This window comes from Haliaeetus leucocephalus, unplaced genomic scaffold (assembly GCF_000737465.1).
Source record: "Haliaeetus leucocephalus isolate CR32 unplaced genomic scaffold, Haliaeetus_leucocephalus-4.0 Scaffold191, whole genome shotgun sequence".
Lineage (NCBI taxonomy): Eukaryota > Metazoa > Chordata > Aves > Accipitriformes > Accipitridae > Haliaeetus > Haliaeetus leucocephalus.
Window position 1 is genome coordinate 544,038 of NW_010972627.1, and position 17,230 is coordinate 561,267.

A 17,230-nucleotide genomic window follows, 5' to 3' on the forward strand; every position below is an offset into this window, starting at 1 on the left:
TGGTCTCCCGCGGGAAGACGGGCGCGCCACGGCGCCAGCCCGTGCCTGGGAGCCACGGCAGGCGGGGGCGCGGGGAAGGTCGGCTTCCGACAGCCTCTCTCGGTCTACCGAAACACACCTGAGCGCGTAGCTGTTCTTTGTGGCTGAAATAACGTCATGGCTAGCGTCACCCCTCGTTTTACCGCCCCTTCGCCCGCGCATTGCTTGGGACACCTGTCTGATGGACAAAACTCCCCCGAAGAGCAGAAGAGAAGGCGTTCTTGTCCGGGACCCTGATGTCAGGCTCCTACGAGAGCTGGTCTCGTGTTTGCGAGTAAGGTTTAGTTGCTTCGTTTTCGGGTGTCTCATTCTGTAGAGCTACAACAGCAAGATGAAAGTTAACAGCTTGGAAGAAGTCGGGCTCAACTACAAGTCAAAACATCGCCATATGTTAGTACTGCAACACATGCAATGTAGACAAATTTCATATTGCTGCGAGTCTTAAATCCTAATCTACAAAATACATGGACCTACCCAATGCTTCAACTCTTTCTGTAAATGGCTGGTTTCCAGCCTTCGTTACTTTATTTGTAGAAGACTGTGACAGATCTCGGCTAGGAGTGAAAAGCATGGTAGTTCAGGAAGTTTTTGAGAGGAGCTTAGATATTGTCTGTGTAAGTTTTTGAGGATAAGTGATAATAGCATATTAATCTCAAATATGAGCTGTATATGTAACCTATTAATCTAAGATTCTATAACAGATAATTGTGTGAATTATCTTAATATATACGTGCCTAAGACTTCATTGCGCATCCTTGTCAGTGTATTTGCAGGCTCTGGTGTCAGCTTTGTGATAGCTCAAGCCTTCTGCTTCTTTTAGTAAATTGGTCCTACGGAAAAAATCTATTAGCATCACAAGATAATACTTTGTCAGTTTAAAATTATTTTGCAAGTACTATTCAGAGTGCTACTCACTGACAATAACGCTATTATCACACTTAGTTTCTTGTAAACTGTGATTCTACCTCACACACACAGCTTTGGAAATAGGTAGGTCTATGATACTTCAGACCCAATAGAGAACTCCAAGATCTACCCAGAATAATAGTATTAACCCTGCAACTAGGCTGACCTGAAATGAAACAGGCTATAATCTGCTCATAGCTATGTATCCTAAGGAAAAAAAAAGGAATTTATCTTCATCAAATTCATACTGAACTTTAGTGAACAAAAGAAGAGCAGGGAATAGAAATTTACTTGTCCTCTTATTATTTGCGGTGAAATTCTAATTTTAACAACAAGGGAATTGTGCACCTTTTGTCACGCTTGTTCTTTAGGACTTGCACTCTTCCTCATTAACCAGGTTAGATTTTTTGCCAGCGATTCTTAAATGACGGTCTGTAGTTTCTTTGCAGGTATACTTTATAGCTGACTTCTCCCTGTTTTCAGTGATTGATAAGAAAAACTAAACTACCCCACTACTACTTTTCCATTGCAACAGCAGGAATGCTGACAAAATGAAAAGTGGAAGAACATGGCGTAGACAATTGCTACTGGGAAGGAAGGCACTCCTCCATGCGATGCTTCTGTTGGAATAATGGCCTCTAGAATATAAGTTTGTCAACTTTGCGTTGCTTTTGGCAGATGCAGGTTCAGTCAATGGAGCAACCGGACAGACTGGATACTGTGGACTAAGAAGAAATGTCTTCAAAAGGTAGAGTACACGCTTTATAAGCAAGTCTGTTCCTACTCCTATTTCTGCTTCCCTTAAAAAAACCACTTGCCTAATCTCTTCCCATCTCCATTTTCCCATAGAAATGAGGAAAGAAAAAAGAAATTAACCAATATTTACAAAGCATAAGACTTAAAACTCTACCTGCAGTGTGGTAAATTAATTAACATCTCCTCTCCCACAGAAAAATCTTTTGAGGAACTGCTCTTTTAGCAGTCAAGGGACAGAGCAGCCATTATAAAATCTTCTGATTCCAACTTATAACTACAAATGTTTTGTTTACTGTAAGCAGGAACATAGTCACTTGTAATAATGTCGAATTTTTTTCCCCATTGCCCATGCATTTCCATACCAAAGGACTGGTCCAACTTTGTAGAAATTATGTTGCCTGGCCAAAGGACCCAGTGATATCTACAAGTAGGTTGCCTGTCTTAGATAAGTGAGGTTGTGTGAAAGCAGTCATGATTTGAGGAATGCTTAAGAAGATAAGGTAAGAGAATTTGGTTATGGAAGTAGATAAAGCCAGAGATACAGAACCCAAATCATTTGCTTCCAAATACGTTGCCTCTGTGAGAGGTGCTCTAATTTTGTCAGACTTTTTCTAAAGGAAAGGGTTTGTGCTTATTTGTTGGTATAAGTATTAAAACGTTATGCAAGTATCTTTTACGCCTCTCTTGGTTCTTAAAAAACCCAGAGCAATACTATTTAACCTTACAAATTGAAGCTACTATAGGTTAACAGACATTTATTCAACTTACAACATCAAAAAATGAAGAATTACTGTTTATTAATTATGATATGGTTAGGTTTTGAGATTTGTGCTGAGCTCATCTTTAGCTAGAAATTGAAATTTGATTGAAATGTATAAACTATCATTTTAGTGTTTTGCTAAAATACTTGAAATTTATGGATACATAGAGAAAAATTACCAAAATATGTTTTGCATTTAACCTAGATTTATTGAAAAAAAGGGATATTAGCTGCAGTTAATAAATTGGTAGGACTCTTATTTGATCATGCACAATGTTACTCTTAGGACAAGCAGAGATTCCCAAAGATATGGGTGGGAGACTAAGGAGATTTTCAGGAGCACTCCTGATGAAGTTCCAATACCTACTTGTGTTTTTTTAAGTGTCTTCTAGCAAGATTTTCAAATGTAGATGTTTTTTAAAGTTTTTAAAACTACCAGGTCTGAATCTCCCCTACTTTTTTTTTTATGCATAGAGAAAAGGAGGTAAGTGAGCTTTCCTACCATCTCAGATTCAAGTTTTTTCAGTTTTGCATTAACTTGTTGAGATGCTTTTCTGGAGCATAGGAAAATGTTTTCAGGCTTTGGAGGTGTCACAGGAATACAAGTGTTTGTTTTTAATTAATTTAACACTTTTTCTTTTCATGTGGTATATTTTAAATAACAGTTATTTATAGCCAGAAACAGTCTCAGAGGTCAAACGTTTAGGGTGGGATCCATCTTATCCGACTCTAGTAATCTAGAAGTTAGGCATGTAGTCTCAATCAGTCATCTAGGCTCCTTCTATAGATAAATTGGGATGGGGAGGGAAGAGAGAGAGGCAGTTCTGCAGGCAATTCATTCCATGCTGAGACACTTATCCCACTATCTAAATCTCTTGGTCTTTGAAGGTGCCTATCTCTGTATTGATTTAACATGGAGCCTGGATGACTAGGTCAGATTAGAGAGCAGACTTTTGGATGGCTACAGGTAGGATGGGTTTCCTCACAACTGGCAGAATAAAATCTCTAAAAAGTGAGCATGTGTAGGAGCGTTGGGGTTTTTTGTGTATGTGTATTACAAAAAAATGAATGTATCCTTTCTAAATGAATGAGATTACTTTTACAGAATACAACTCTCCTTTCAAAAATTACATTTTGCATTTGCTGTAATGCAGGAGGAGCTGGCCGTGAGTAGGTAAGCAATTTTAGAAGTTGAGTCACAGAAGTACTCCTAACTTGCCAGGTAGTTAATGTGCAGGTGCAGTGCTATGTAACAGATGATACATACAAAAAGACTACGTATTTCAAGAAGAGTTTCTCAGCAGGTAGCCTAAAATCTTTAGTGAAATACTGTATAAAGTAAGTGTGTATATTTAAAGGAAAGGTATTTAAATTTGTTACTGTGGCCTTAAGTAACCTCTCATTCCAGAATCAAGCTGACTTCCTAAGGCTGCAACAATACAGAATTCATACTGAACAATAGTCATATGCTGCCATGTTTGAATTCATATACAGCCAATGCATTTTAAACCCCACCAAACCTGTTCAGAGATAAACTATAAATAATAATCTAAAGGAAACACTTTGATGTCTGTTTTGTGTATAGTATTTGAGACACGTGAACAGGAGAAAGATACTTTTTCATCACTACCTTGTAATAGTCTATAAGTAACGTGTGCTGGACTAGATGACTCATGTTCTAAAGTTTCCATAGCACAATCCACTCAGTGCATCATTCTGAAAAAGACTATAATAATTAAAGCAGGAGTGAAGCCATATGATCTGTGTATAGCATAGCTGTGTACACTTCCTGGGGATTTGAGTCTCTGATATGTCATGTGTTTCAGCCCTGCATTTGGTGGATTAGAGATGTAATTTCTTTAAACAATAACATAAATTGTATGCTTAATCCAATACACATGATGCAAAAGAGCATACTTAGTGGAGAATGCTGTGGCCTCATTGGCAATGTGTTGCTATACACTCATAAAATTCTTACACTAATAGGTATTGTTCATTTTTAATGTTGTAGCTACAGAAGACATAGCTCCATAAGACAGACCACATGCCATCATTTTTACAGACGGAAAATCTTGTTCTGCTCCCCTGTGGTTTATAATGATTAAACCATTAACTATATTCGAAGGGGTGAAGAAAACAAAAACTTAAATGTCCTGGGAGATGTTCTCTCTGCTTGTACCTTTAGGCTTATAACCATTTGGGCTGTCAAAATGTTTCTTTACAAAAATCTTTTTTCTTAAATTTTCAATATGCCCATGATGAGTGGAGGTATCTCTGACTAGCTAGATGATGGGTTATTAGTTGAAACATTAATTAGTGAGGGGAGAGAGTAACAAGTCAATCCTTCACTCTTCACTCCCTTTTTTTTATATGCCACTTTGTTTTGGGTATACGAGTTGGCTAAAGTTTGAGGGGGAAAAGGATGGCTCATGTTTTAAGATTTGAGTCCAGCCATTTCATTTGTTACTATTCTAAAATTGTTCTCGGGTATCTCAGCCATAACTCAGTGAGTCAAGTACTGAAGTGTTTCTAACAATTTCTGTATGAAGTGATTTCAAATATTTCCTCTCTCAGCTAAAGGCCTAATGCAGAATTCTGTGATACATGATTAATTTTTACCCCATGCTGCAAAAATGGTGGGCGGCTAATCTTCAACTTTACTATGAAGCATCACTTCCTTGTTTAAGATGGGCAACTACTTTATTTACTGTAATCGAAAACAGTCTGGTTTCTTTTCTAATGTTTACTGCTGGATCAGATGCAGGTTTGTTTTCATGTTACATTTGTATTATTCCCATGTTCAAAACCAGTAATTCCTAATCTGAAACGTGTGCTGCCTTCTAGAAAATGTCTTTTTCTTTGGTTAGCTTACTTGAGGTAAGTAGATCTAATAAAAAACGTGCAGAGGGTGTAATGTAATGGAGCTCATGCTTCCTGCTGTTGTACCTGGTAGTGGGTGAACTTAGAGGATTGCAGCTTGGTAGGGGAGATTAGGAAAGTCCTCTGCTTGATTCTCAAGTCTGGGATATACTGGAAGGTGTTTTTCAGCAATTACTGAGAGAAGGTGATGTGCAAAGGAGGCTTGGAGAGAAAACACATCTCTGAGCAAACTACTACTTATAGTAGGATAAAGAAATTATAAACCAAATTAAATGTGTCTTTTAAAAAAAATAGTAATCTGTTTATACTTGGCATTTAAACAACTATATTATTAAGACTACACTACTGGAAGTAACATTATTTACCTTTTTTTGTGTGTGTACTCATCACAGCTTTTACAGATCAGAATACACAAGGTAAATTTCCTCCAAAAATACAACAGAGAGTATGGAATCTGTTTAAATAAAACACCATTACAGTTGTGAAACAGGATACGGTTATGAATTAAGATACACCTCTGTGGAAAACATTTCTGCACTATATATATGCATCAGAAACACACACACATATATAAACACCACTTTAAGTAAGTGATAACTTTGGGGGCTTTTTGATTACCAAAAATTGTCAGAGCATGGGTGTGTATACAATTTATTGTGAATCTGAGTTTTTCTGTCACAGACACCTTTTTAATAGTGCATTTTTATAGAAGGGCAACTGCACTCAGATAATCTGACCAGCAGATGTTATCTAAGACATTTGCAATGACGTTTTTTCCATGTTATAAACAATAATACTGGGTTTGTGCCTTACTGATGCTTAAGGCTCATCTTTTCTAACCATTTGTTAAATATTCCTTTTCCAGGTAAAGTAATGATGTTCTAGTCCTGGGAACATTAATGAGACAAATTGATTTTCCCTCTAAGTGCCTTGGTTTGTAATCTTCCAGAAACATATTTCTGAATAAGTTTTATTTTTACTGTTGCGATCCCACAACAAGGTTTACTGCAATTCATAGCTGCATAAACACAAGAATGTCAACAGTAAAGGGAGATGAATTTTAGAGGACGTTGATGGAACCCTATTGAAAATGATTCCACGGAAAGCCCTAGAAATAGTGACAGTAGAAAATGTATTGCTGGTATGTGTTTAGAATCTATTTTAGGTTGATTTATTCAAAGAAGATATAATACGCAGCTGAACCTCAGAAGATTTGAAAGACTGGATAGGAGTGTGTTCATCATGGAGGACTACACACAATAATAACCTACTTGCTTGGGGATGATTAGATGCTATTTTAAAGGTTTGTCTATTGCTTACGTCTCAAATTCAAAACCAGTATTTCTATTCTATAAATGAACAAGCTACAGCACAAAGTAAAGTAACTTGCATCTTTTCTCTATTTCTTCCAATTGCTATGTGAAAGTTCTACACAATTTTTTTCTTGCCTTCTGTTTTTGTCCTTCCAGACAGGCCTGAGTACATGTTTAAATTAGTAGCCTTAATTTAAAAAGAGGTGTGATGGTTAGCATTAATAAGAATACATAATTTGAAAGCAAAGTAAAAATATTTTTGGCAAGATTCGTTTTCTAGTTGCATTACTCTACAAGAATTAACTAAATCAAAGTATGCTGAGAAGTATTTATGTCTCAGTGTTCACTGAAACAAGAGACAGATCCTTTGTTAAAATTGGTATGACTGCAATTTTTAGCTTACTGAAAGAAATGCATCATTTAAATTTTTACTAATTATTTTAAATAAGTGTCTTGAGGTCCTAACTGGGACCAAAAGAATTTTCTTTTCAAGCTGTATGGGATATGTGAAATAAAATGTAAGGAGTGTAAGGAAAGAACTGTAATGTCAGGTATAAGAGAATTTAAATGGGGCTATTTTTCCGTAAAAGTACACTAAATTAAAAGGTATACCTGAAGCATCAAGAGTAAAGAGTCAATAATAGTGCTGCAAAAAAAGTGTAGCTTGAGACTGCTGCGTATATATCCTCAAGATAAATAATAGAGTTAATTATAAAAGTGGAAATGCTTTTGGTTAGACCCCTGAAAAAAGGGTATCCTCCCCTGTATTCTTGGTCCTGTATCAAATGCCTGTTCACATTCTAGTCCATTTTATTAATCCTTCCTTTTTCCTCCCATAATACTCTGGTTGTATTCAGTTTAGTTGTTGCATGTTTATATAGCATTCCATATGAAATATCTCACAATGGTTTCTAGTTCATACCTAAAGAATTCCCCCTTAATTGCAGCAATTCTTAATATTATCAAAAGCATGCTAAATACAACAGGTTAAAACAAGAAATGAAGACTACAACTGATACTGCAGGAAAAATTTGTGTAGGCAGAAGTAGTCATCACAGATGGGATTCATTCAGTATACTGCTGTTAGTTCTACCACCCACATAATCCCTATTATCATTTCCTAGCAAACACACTTCATTGGCTCTGAAGAAATCTCTATTGTCTGTTCCAGCAGATAGCTGAAGTAACTGTGATTATATGGATATAAAGTAGTTAAAGGTCATGTCAATTAAAAGAAGTTTTAGGTTTTTGAAGGTCATAATAATTAAAAGTATATTTTTATTTGATGACAACCAATAATGTAATTTGATTTGAAGAACCACTACCAAACTTATCCTTTATTACTAGAAGTATTCTTCCTGCAAGTAGTGAGCATTGGGATATTGTGGTACAGTTGTTCTCCCTGTTCCCTACTTGTTTGTTCGTTTGTCCCACTTTTAATGAAGTGATACTGTATACTTGGGAAAGCGATGTGCTGTCACAGAGGAAGGAAGCAAGGTTCTGCCTTTTTGCTGAAGCATAAGCTGACACTCCTGATTTGTATACAGGGTGGAGTTCTGCATTATTTTTATTCCTGTGAGTGTTGACAGTGATGACAGTTCTTACAGGAGAGAGACTACTTTGATGATGTGCGTAGCTAGGTATGAGGATGAAACTTGCATTAAATTATTGTAAGGGGCATAATGACTTAGGAAAGCTGGGTGAGTGAATGGGAAGCTAGAAATTCTGATTCTTCTGCCTTTTCTGGAGAAAAAAAAAATTGCTGTAATGCAAGTTATAAAGCAGCTTTGCTGTAAACAGGATCAGATAGATCCAAATCAAAACAGAAAAAAACCCCGAGTGCTTTTTTTGTTATTTTAGAGAGAAAAAAATGCTAAAATTATGAAAAATTGCCTGATCTGATTCACAGATAGGTTTATCAGCACAAGTATGAGGAGCAAGGCACTGTGGTATAAGGGTGGAAACTCCACAAGCTGGTGTAGCTGCCAGAGGACTCATACTGTTAAACCACAAGCAAAGACGTCATAGTACCCTTAGCAGAGTTTAATTAAAACTTCCAAATAATCCATTCTTCTGATGGTCAGTTCATTTTGAGTTAGGGGAGAGTAATTGTTTTTAAGTAGTTTGCCTGCAGCAGTGAAGTAGACTACAGGAATTTCTTGTTTATGAGTTCTTCATTAATTACCAAATCAGAGTCACATGGCTTTGCATTCTTAAAGGCAATATTAGCTGCTAAATGTTAGTTGCTAAAGGTCATGGAATTATAACATGAAGAGCTTGCTCTTCAAGCACTATCTTGTCACTTCTTGTTCCTCCATTTACCGAATTGTTAACCAACATATTTAATGCCTCAGGGAATCTCCATCTTACTATTCTTTCCTTCCTAGCAGCTTTACTGATTTCCATGAATGAAACAATAGAGATTTCACAGGTTGATTTCCTCAGTTAGCTTTATTTCAGCCATCTGGTGGTGATGTCACATATAATCACCTGTGTCTAACAAGCATCTCATAGTTTTCCTTCCTTGGGGACTGAAAGTACAATACACATACCAGCTCTTTATCAGACTGTATTTGTATTTGCTATCATGATTCAGATAAACAGGAGACTAGTTCAGCTGTTTCAGTTGCGTTAGATAATTTCCTGCAACTTTACTCATCCTCCCAATTAACGTGAATACACATTTGGGTTTTTTTCCAAGTTAGCCATTAAAGAGGTTAAGTAGAATGGGCCCTGTGACTAATGTTTCCTTGGCTCTGACTGTATTTTGCTGCTCCCCTAGAGTATTCCATACTACTTTATTAGCATGCAGGGGATATTCTGAGATTCCTAATTGTAGGACAACACTTGAAAATGTTCTAGAAATCTCAGAGCTCCACAAAGAGAAATCCTGGCCGTAAGTAAGACCCAGTATTAATACAGCTCCCTATTGCTGAGCTTTCATGTTCTGTACTGATTTAAAAAACAATCACCAGTGCCACACCAAAGCTTGGTCAAGATGGTGCTGCAGGAATTGGATGAGGCTTTTCAGCCCCTACAGGAGTTTGTTCCACTAACATTGCAAAGGTAGTAAACAGTCAAGTTTTTGTCATTGTTGATGCCTTATCACAGGCAACAAATTAAAAATGCAGTTGCTGAACTATTTTACTACAAAGTTTAAATGTAATCCTCTTGTTTTAGACATGTCAGCAATATACAGAGGCAGCAGCGAAATGGAAACGGCATGATCTGTCAATGAGCAGTAAGCATTTCCTCCACCAGTGTTTAATTATGAATCATGATTAATCTTACTGCTATAGATTAAAGTCCTGATCTTAAATAGTCATTTGCACAGAAAATGGGTTTGTTCAGGAGCTGAGGCTTGTCTATGTAGACACTTACGTGGAACAAGAAACCCCTTTTGTTTTAAGTTAGCTTTAGAAATCACCTTAGCTAAATCAGAAAAGGCGGCACATATTCTAAAATAAGAATATTCACTTAACAGTGCTCTTCTGCAATGCTTCTCTAACTAGGGCTACACTCCAGATCCTAGTGCTGCAAAGAAAACTGAGTACTTCATCCACACCCCACTGTATGTAAGAAATGGCACATCTAATGCCTTAGCTAACTTTCTTCTATTGCCTTTTACGCTACCCGGTATGTTTCAGACACATAGATAGTACTACTGGTGTTACACATTATGGATGTGTTGATTTCTGCTTTTAAGTCAACCTGCTGTCTGAAAGTTGATTTCCTCCTTCTGTATCCTACTCAAGAAAAAAAAAAAATCTATTTTAAGTATAAGCACTGGTTTTACCTCCCTTATCTTTTGCAGAGATTTGTGTGTTAAGAATCACAAACAGGAAGAAATACTCTGCAACCTTCATGCAAATTTCTGACACAGATTCACTAATGGAAGAATCAGTTGCAGATAGCATTATTTCAGTAGAAATTGTAGCTTTCATAACCCAGACATTGCTGCCCATATGAACTTTCTTTCTCTACTAGAAAATCAAGCAAGTCAGATATCAAGAAGCATTAAGTGTTGAAGTAGGTTAAGTTTACCTAAAAGAGCAGTTAACTGTGCTCCAAGGGCAGGTTAGCAGAAGCTCCTCTTGCTTTTCAATTAACATCTAGGAGATCAGGCAGCACATTGATATAGCTCAGTCCCAGTGTGCTACGTTCTAGCTAAGGTGAAGCAAATCCTGCAGTGATTAATGTTTTTTCCCTAGCTTGTTTTCCTCAGCTCTGTAATTGGAAAATTGCTAAAGCAGGTCATTTGAAGTATGTGTAGTATTTTAGGAACTATAACTTAGTGATCATAAATTTGCATTACAAATGCACATATAGCTCCTTACCTGGCATAAATTTTCTATCTGAACCACTTATTAACTATACCACAACTCTGACCCACCCTGTAATCACCACTGGCCTAATATCTGTTCATTTGAAGCTCAATTTTCTTCTAGTTTTTGTTCTCTATTCCCTTCTTCTGGATGCCTTTGGTTTTATGTAAAGAAACAAATAGTGAGTTCTTTCTACTTGTCATTCATTCTTCTGCAGTGGGGAAACACTGAAAAACCCCATACAGAAATGATGAAAGTGATGAAAGAATCTGCTAAAATATATCAAGGGAAGATGCAGCAAGAAGGAAGACTGGAAGGTGGAAAAAATGTCAAGAATGCGTGAAAGAAAGATGTCACCTATTCTTTTCAAATTGAGTAATGCTATATCTGCCTTTTTAAAAAAGCTTTCAGAGAAATACAACTGATAGTTTTACTCTACTCACAGTAGGTATAGCTATTAAGCTTAAGCAGAAGTATAAATTTTGAAGAAATTAAAGGCAACACAGTGTTTGGCATGTTTGCCATCAGCAGGTAAGGTTCTCAAGTTCCTGAGTATTCAAATACAAAATTTAAGTTATGGCCAGATACTGCAGTCAGAGAGATTGAAAAGCAAAACTTTAATCAAGCTGAAAGATTTAACATGTTTCAGTGAAGTAGTTAAAAAGATGTACGTAAGCATTAAGTCATTAAAATGACTTAAGCCTCTTAAATCTTCTCAAAAGCAGATTAGGCTAAATTTAAAACATGACATGAAGTCCAGTTTTGGTTTTATACATTATGTATCCTTGGTACTGAATTCAGTATGTACAGTTCTGAAAACTGATTTTTGTAAGATAGTATAGGTTCCTAGAGTCTCCAAAGTACAATACTAGCTATGGAGTTATTTTAACAGCTATCTGCAAAAACCACTAATGACCCATCCTAGTAATACATATATTACTTCTAATTTATCAGGAAAATTCTTTGAAGTCAGTTAAATGTTTGTTTATGCTCATATTAACTGCTGCCACAGTGCGTGATTTCATTATTCCCTTTAAATTCTGAGATTTTCATAAGCTTAAATGGCAGATGAGGGCTCACGTACTATCAATTTTCTCATACAATATGCACATGTTATTACTTACTGCTTTGCAAAATTTGTGACTAAAGGAAGAGCCTTTCAGAATAATTCTTTAGCTCTACTGAATATGAAGGACAAAAAAAGATAGTTGCCAATAGTGTACTTTTTAAAAACCTCTGTAAATATTTTGCATTGTGTTTTAATAACAATACAGCTTTTGCTTTTAAACCTTGCAGAACTAAGAACTCTTCAAAAAAAGGCTTTAAAAACAACTTTTTGTACCCTTAATTATTGCACTGCAAATTGACAAAAAGCTGAGAATTAAGTCCTCACACTTGGCATACTATTAAATGACATTTTAGAAGTAAATGGAGTATTTCAAAAGTTCTAGCCAAAAAAAGATATAATTAGGGGGAAAAAAAAAAGGAAAAGAGGCTTAATGCTATTGTAAGAAATACTGGCTAATTCTATTAAGAAGTTTAGTTACAGAAAGTTGGTCTTTTTGGAAGTACTATTGAAAAAGTTTAACATGGAACTTTGAAGAACTGTAGAAAACAAAATATCTGTATTCTAAAAATTAGGTTAACAATACACTCCAGCATACTTTGTCCAACATGTTTAATTCCTTGTTGCTCACTGGATTTATTCTTTCTCTAATTACAGCAGATGGATCAGGTACAGTTTTAGAATTGACTTCCCTATGGTTGTAACTTGCTTCATTTACAGTAAAGATGACGAACCACCAAATTCATACTCCAAGAAGAGAAGGTGTCTTTAATGATGGCCAGCACCAGAGGACTCTGAAACAAAGACACAATTTAGACTGTTCAAACAGTAGAGCAAATCAACTCAGGAACATAGCTCAGAACCTAGAACAGACAACTGTATCTACACCTGAGCAAAAGAACTGGCAGATTTAGCTGCCCTGTCAAATAAAACAAAACCCTGAAACTACATACATAAACTTGGCCAATACTAAAAATCCTCTTTCGCAAGTTTTAAAAGCACTATCGTAGGCAAACATCCATTCTTCCTCAGTTTTGGTATGGTTCTTTCTAAATTAAAGTTTATGCTATTATCCTTAAGCCTACTGGGCAGTATTTTCACTAATTACACATTTTAAAATGTAAATAATGTTTGTATATACAAAGTCAGCTGGGAGCAAATGGGCTATCATGGTGCAGAAAATTAACTGAGATTGAGCAGCTCATGATAAACTAAATTCCAATGTGATGTCAGAAGAAACTGTCCATAAATATCTGAATGCTACTTTATAGAGGATATAAAAATACAAATTCAAAATACAAGTTTAAACTTCTTAGTTTCTTAACAGCTAAAATAGAAGCTACTCTTGAGATCATGCTGATTTTAGTAATTCCATTAAATGGTTGTTACTATTATTTAAAAAAATTTCTCCCCTCCACAATCAAGGCACACAACTTCCATTCTACTCCTGAAACCTATGCAAAGGACAACTTAAGACAAGAGGTAGCATCTGTGCAGATTCACAGATGTTTCTAGGTTATAAAACCATCAATACAACGCAAACTACATATTTTGAAGTAGTCTTTAAACATTTTCTAAATCCATAACTTAAACCCCAAACTTACGTAAAATATGCTGAGCTCATTTTTATGGCACTCATTTAAAAAATAGAGTATTAGATATTTAATACTTACTATCTGCCACTGCTTTTTTGCCTGGAAAAAAAAAAAAAAAGAAAAAACAAGCTGAACAATGACAGTGTAAAAAAATACTTCCTATTTATTTTTTGCAGATAAACTTCAATTAGATTATAATACTTATGATTTGCTAACTTAGCTTGAACAAGGTTTAAAAAGTGTACAACATGTACTTTCCATGGTACATGTCAGTAAATGTTGTCTTGATTTTTTAGAAGTTGTTTGTTTTTAATTAACCAAGACTCCAAACATTTAGAAATTGTACCTATCAAGACTCCTACTGTAATTCAAAAGAAACATATAAAGAATGGTACTGTTTTACATAATATATGGATATACATACACACAACATACAGATGTAAACTGAAGCGCTAAGAATACAGTTTGCTTTAAAATCTTCCCTTGAGGTTGTGCAATCTACACCCTTGGAAATATTTATTTGAATTATTAAAAAGCTTTTAAAAACCTGTATTTTTTTGCACACCTTGAGCAAAAACTCAAAAATACAAGGATTCTAAAAAAACTTCTAATCAAAATATGTTCTAGTTCAGAACAGTCTTAATTTCCCTTCAGGACAAATCTACAGGAGAAGCCTCTGGCTATACGTTGCAAGTTAGATGTGTGTTTTTAAAACCAATTCCTACGTTACCTAATCTTCACAATGTAGGCAGAGTTACACTGGTATTTGAGTATTTTTGTTAGTATAACCTTCTACACTGAGCATATTAAAACTTGTAAATTTTATGGCAGAGACCTAGCCTTAAGTAAGAGTGTTCATTTCTTATTTGCTCAATATTTTCAATGACTGATTTGTAATCGTTAAGGATATTCTTACCTATAAACCTTATCTATAAAGTAACAGCTAATGAAGACTATAATGTGTAACTTACCACCATATGAAATTTTGTAATAGACATAAGCTGTTAATGCTACACCAACCCATATTTCTTGATACACAGTTGTGAAGTAGAATTTCATGGCTCTCAATGACTTTGGAAGCATGGTCTGCACCATCTGAAAAGTATAAGAAGTTTTACAATGGTTAGTTTTGCAACTGTATTCTTACCTGCTATGTTTTTAATATATATACACAGATATACGTATTTTTATATATATATATATACACACACACTCCTGATATATATCAGCAGCAGTTTACAGGTTAAAAAAAATCCCCAAACATGCAGAAGTACTTATTCCAAAGCAAAGCAATAAAAATTCAGAGTTAAGGTTACTATTTATGGGCTAAGACAATAAAAAACAATAAATTACAGTTGATGAAAGGGTTCAAAGATGACTCAGTAGAGCATTTACAGAGCAGCAATAGCTTGGCTTCTCTCTCCCTATCAGTGACAGCTCTTTTTAATGTTTCCAAATTGTCTCAGGAGGGAAGTCTCATTCCAGACAAGCTAGAGAGGCTCCTTCCTTGCACTACCAATTTAGTTTCCCTCCCTCCCCCACAGCTAAGATGTCTCTCCCAACATGGTAATTTCTACTCAAAATAGCAAAATAAATTATGTTAAACTACTGACTTCATAATTTATTATGAATATTTTACTTTCAAAGTATGCCCCAAGAGCAAGAAGCCTATTGATGTTTTTCTCTTTTCTATACAGCTTTGTTAGACAAACAGAAAACTGCAAGATGTTTTAAAATAAAGCTTACCCTGTCTCCCATACATGTTAGTACAAATTTGCACCACATTGCACTGAAATATTACTTGTTATACTGTCTTACATACAGCACTTCACCCCAATAAAGTCACTATTTACACTTATTACAAGCCAATAAAGTCAACTATGTACACACGTAGATGGTATATGGTAAATCAGAGTCCCAGGAAACAAAAGCGTATTTAAACTTAGAATCATAGAATCATTTAGGTTGGAAAAGACCTTCAAGATCATCGAGTCCAACCATTAACCATGCCCACTAAACCATGTCCTGAAGTACCCTATGAACTTCTATGAGGTGATGCTTACTCACTTATTTGCCATTACTAAATGTAAAGCATCCTTTGGCAAGCATCAAAGAGAAAAGGATGCATGGGTAGCCAATGCCAAAGCAACTGGAAAAATCTAGGTAATTCTTGAAAAATGAAAGCATTTTCATGGTAATTAATGTGTAATTATAGACAAACCCACATGTATCTTTATTTGTTTATAGACAGACATTTCAATCAAATTTATTATTGTGGACATTTCCTGAAACAGTGTTGTGCTTTCACCAGTACTGTTAAGAACACTGCAACTGCCCCAAAGTTTCCCGTATTTGTAGTTTCAGATGAACAGTACCATAATAGCAGTCATTCTGCTATAACAGAATATCAAAACATAGTAACAAACAAGGAGACTGAGCAGAAAGGAAGAAAAGGATTTTCCCACCGCTACGCAGAGAACAAGCAATATTGTTTCCAATTAACACCCTGCTAAAACCCGGCAGAGGCCTTTCCCCAAGGCCTCGGCGGGGGCGACGTCGTTGTGGCCTTTTTTCCGAAACCTATCCGGAACAACGCCGGATTTGCTTTCTCACAGACCTCCCCGCCACGACCCCACCTCAGCCCGGGGTACCTGACCCTCAGCCCCATCCGCACAGGGCGTGGGGGAGGTGGGTAACGGCAGAGCTCGAGCGCCGATGGCCGACGCCTTCCCCCGTCCCCCCCTTTTCCCCAGGCTGAACCAAACTGCCTCCCCGAGACACCCCGAGCGATGCCTGCCAACAACCGGCGGGGCTCGCTTGGGCCGAAACCCACCGTTACAGCCGGGAGCGAGCGGCCCACCGAAGGTCACCGAGCAGGGACGGACTCCGCTACCGCCGCGGGGGATGCTGGGAAAGGAGGCGCCACCGAGGGAAGACAGCGCTCCAAGAGAGGCGCCGCCGCCGCGCAGCGCCCCCTACGGCGGCGGAGGACGAGAGCGCCCTCCCCTGCGCCGCGGCCGCGCCCGACGCCCTGGAGCGCGCGCGGGAACAGCGGCCGCCGCCTCGCTCCACGTCCCGAGTCCCGTCCTTACCGAAATCCGGAATAAAACTCCTTAACACCAGTGTGAAGTTGAGAAGCAGGCACTTCGTTCCTTGCAGCGCTGGGGACACGGGGGATCACTCCTCCAAAGGTGTGTCCGACTTAGTATCAAAATCCATCCGTTTTTACAGACTTTTTCTGTCGGGTCATTGTTACTCAAGTTCTTTACATAAAAATGCATACTATGCTCGCTCTTAAATTTAACCTTTATAATGATTGGTCCTTTGATTATATAACCTTATCAATATTCTTATTTGGAAACAATCATTGGTCAATTTCACTTAGCTCTACCGATTGGAATCTTCGATACTCAGATCGAGATGGGAAGGGTAATGGGAAGGGTAAAGGGGTTTCCAAGCAGCATAAGTCCGTGACAGTTTCCTTAGTTTCTTAAACCAAAACATAGAAAACCCAGTAACTTCCTGGTGAGGTTTCCATAGTCAGCTATTTCAAACTTTAACAATATTAAGGTTCCTATAGTCACACATAA

The 17,230-nt window shown here is 36.9% G+C and overlaps 1 protein-coding gene across 1 annotated transcript; it reads right to left on the minus strand.

The window, feature by feature from the left end:
- Window positions 1-9,238: 9,238 nt before the first annotated feature.
- On the minus strand, window positions 9,239-16,550 carry LOC104830497 (chromosome unknown open reading frame, human C14orf2). Its single transcript, XM_010565446.1, has 4 exons — window positions 16,474-16,550; window positions 14,612-14,735; window positions 13,719-13,739; window positions 9,239-12,839 (listed from the first exon to the last, which is right to left on the minus strand). Exons 2-4 carry the CDS (start codon window positions 14,733-14,735, stop codon window positions 12,814-12,816), a joined length of 171 nt encoding a protein of 56 aa, XP_010563748.1. The 5' UTR covers window positions 16,474-16,550; the 3' UTR covers window positions 9,239-12,813.
- Window positions 16,551-17,230: the final 680 nt, after the last annotated feature.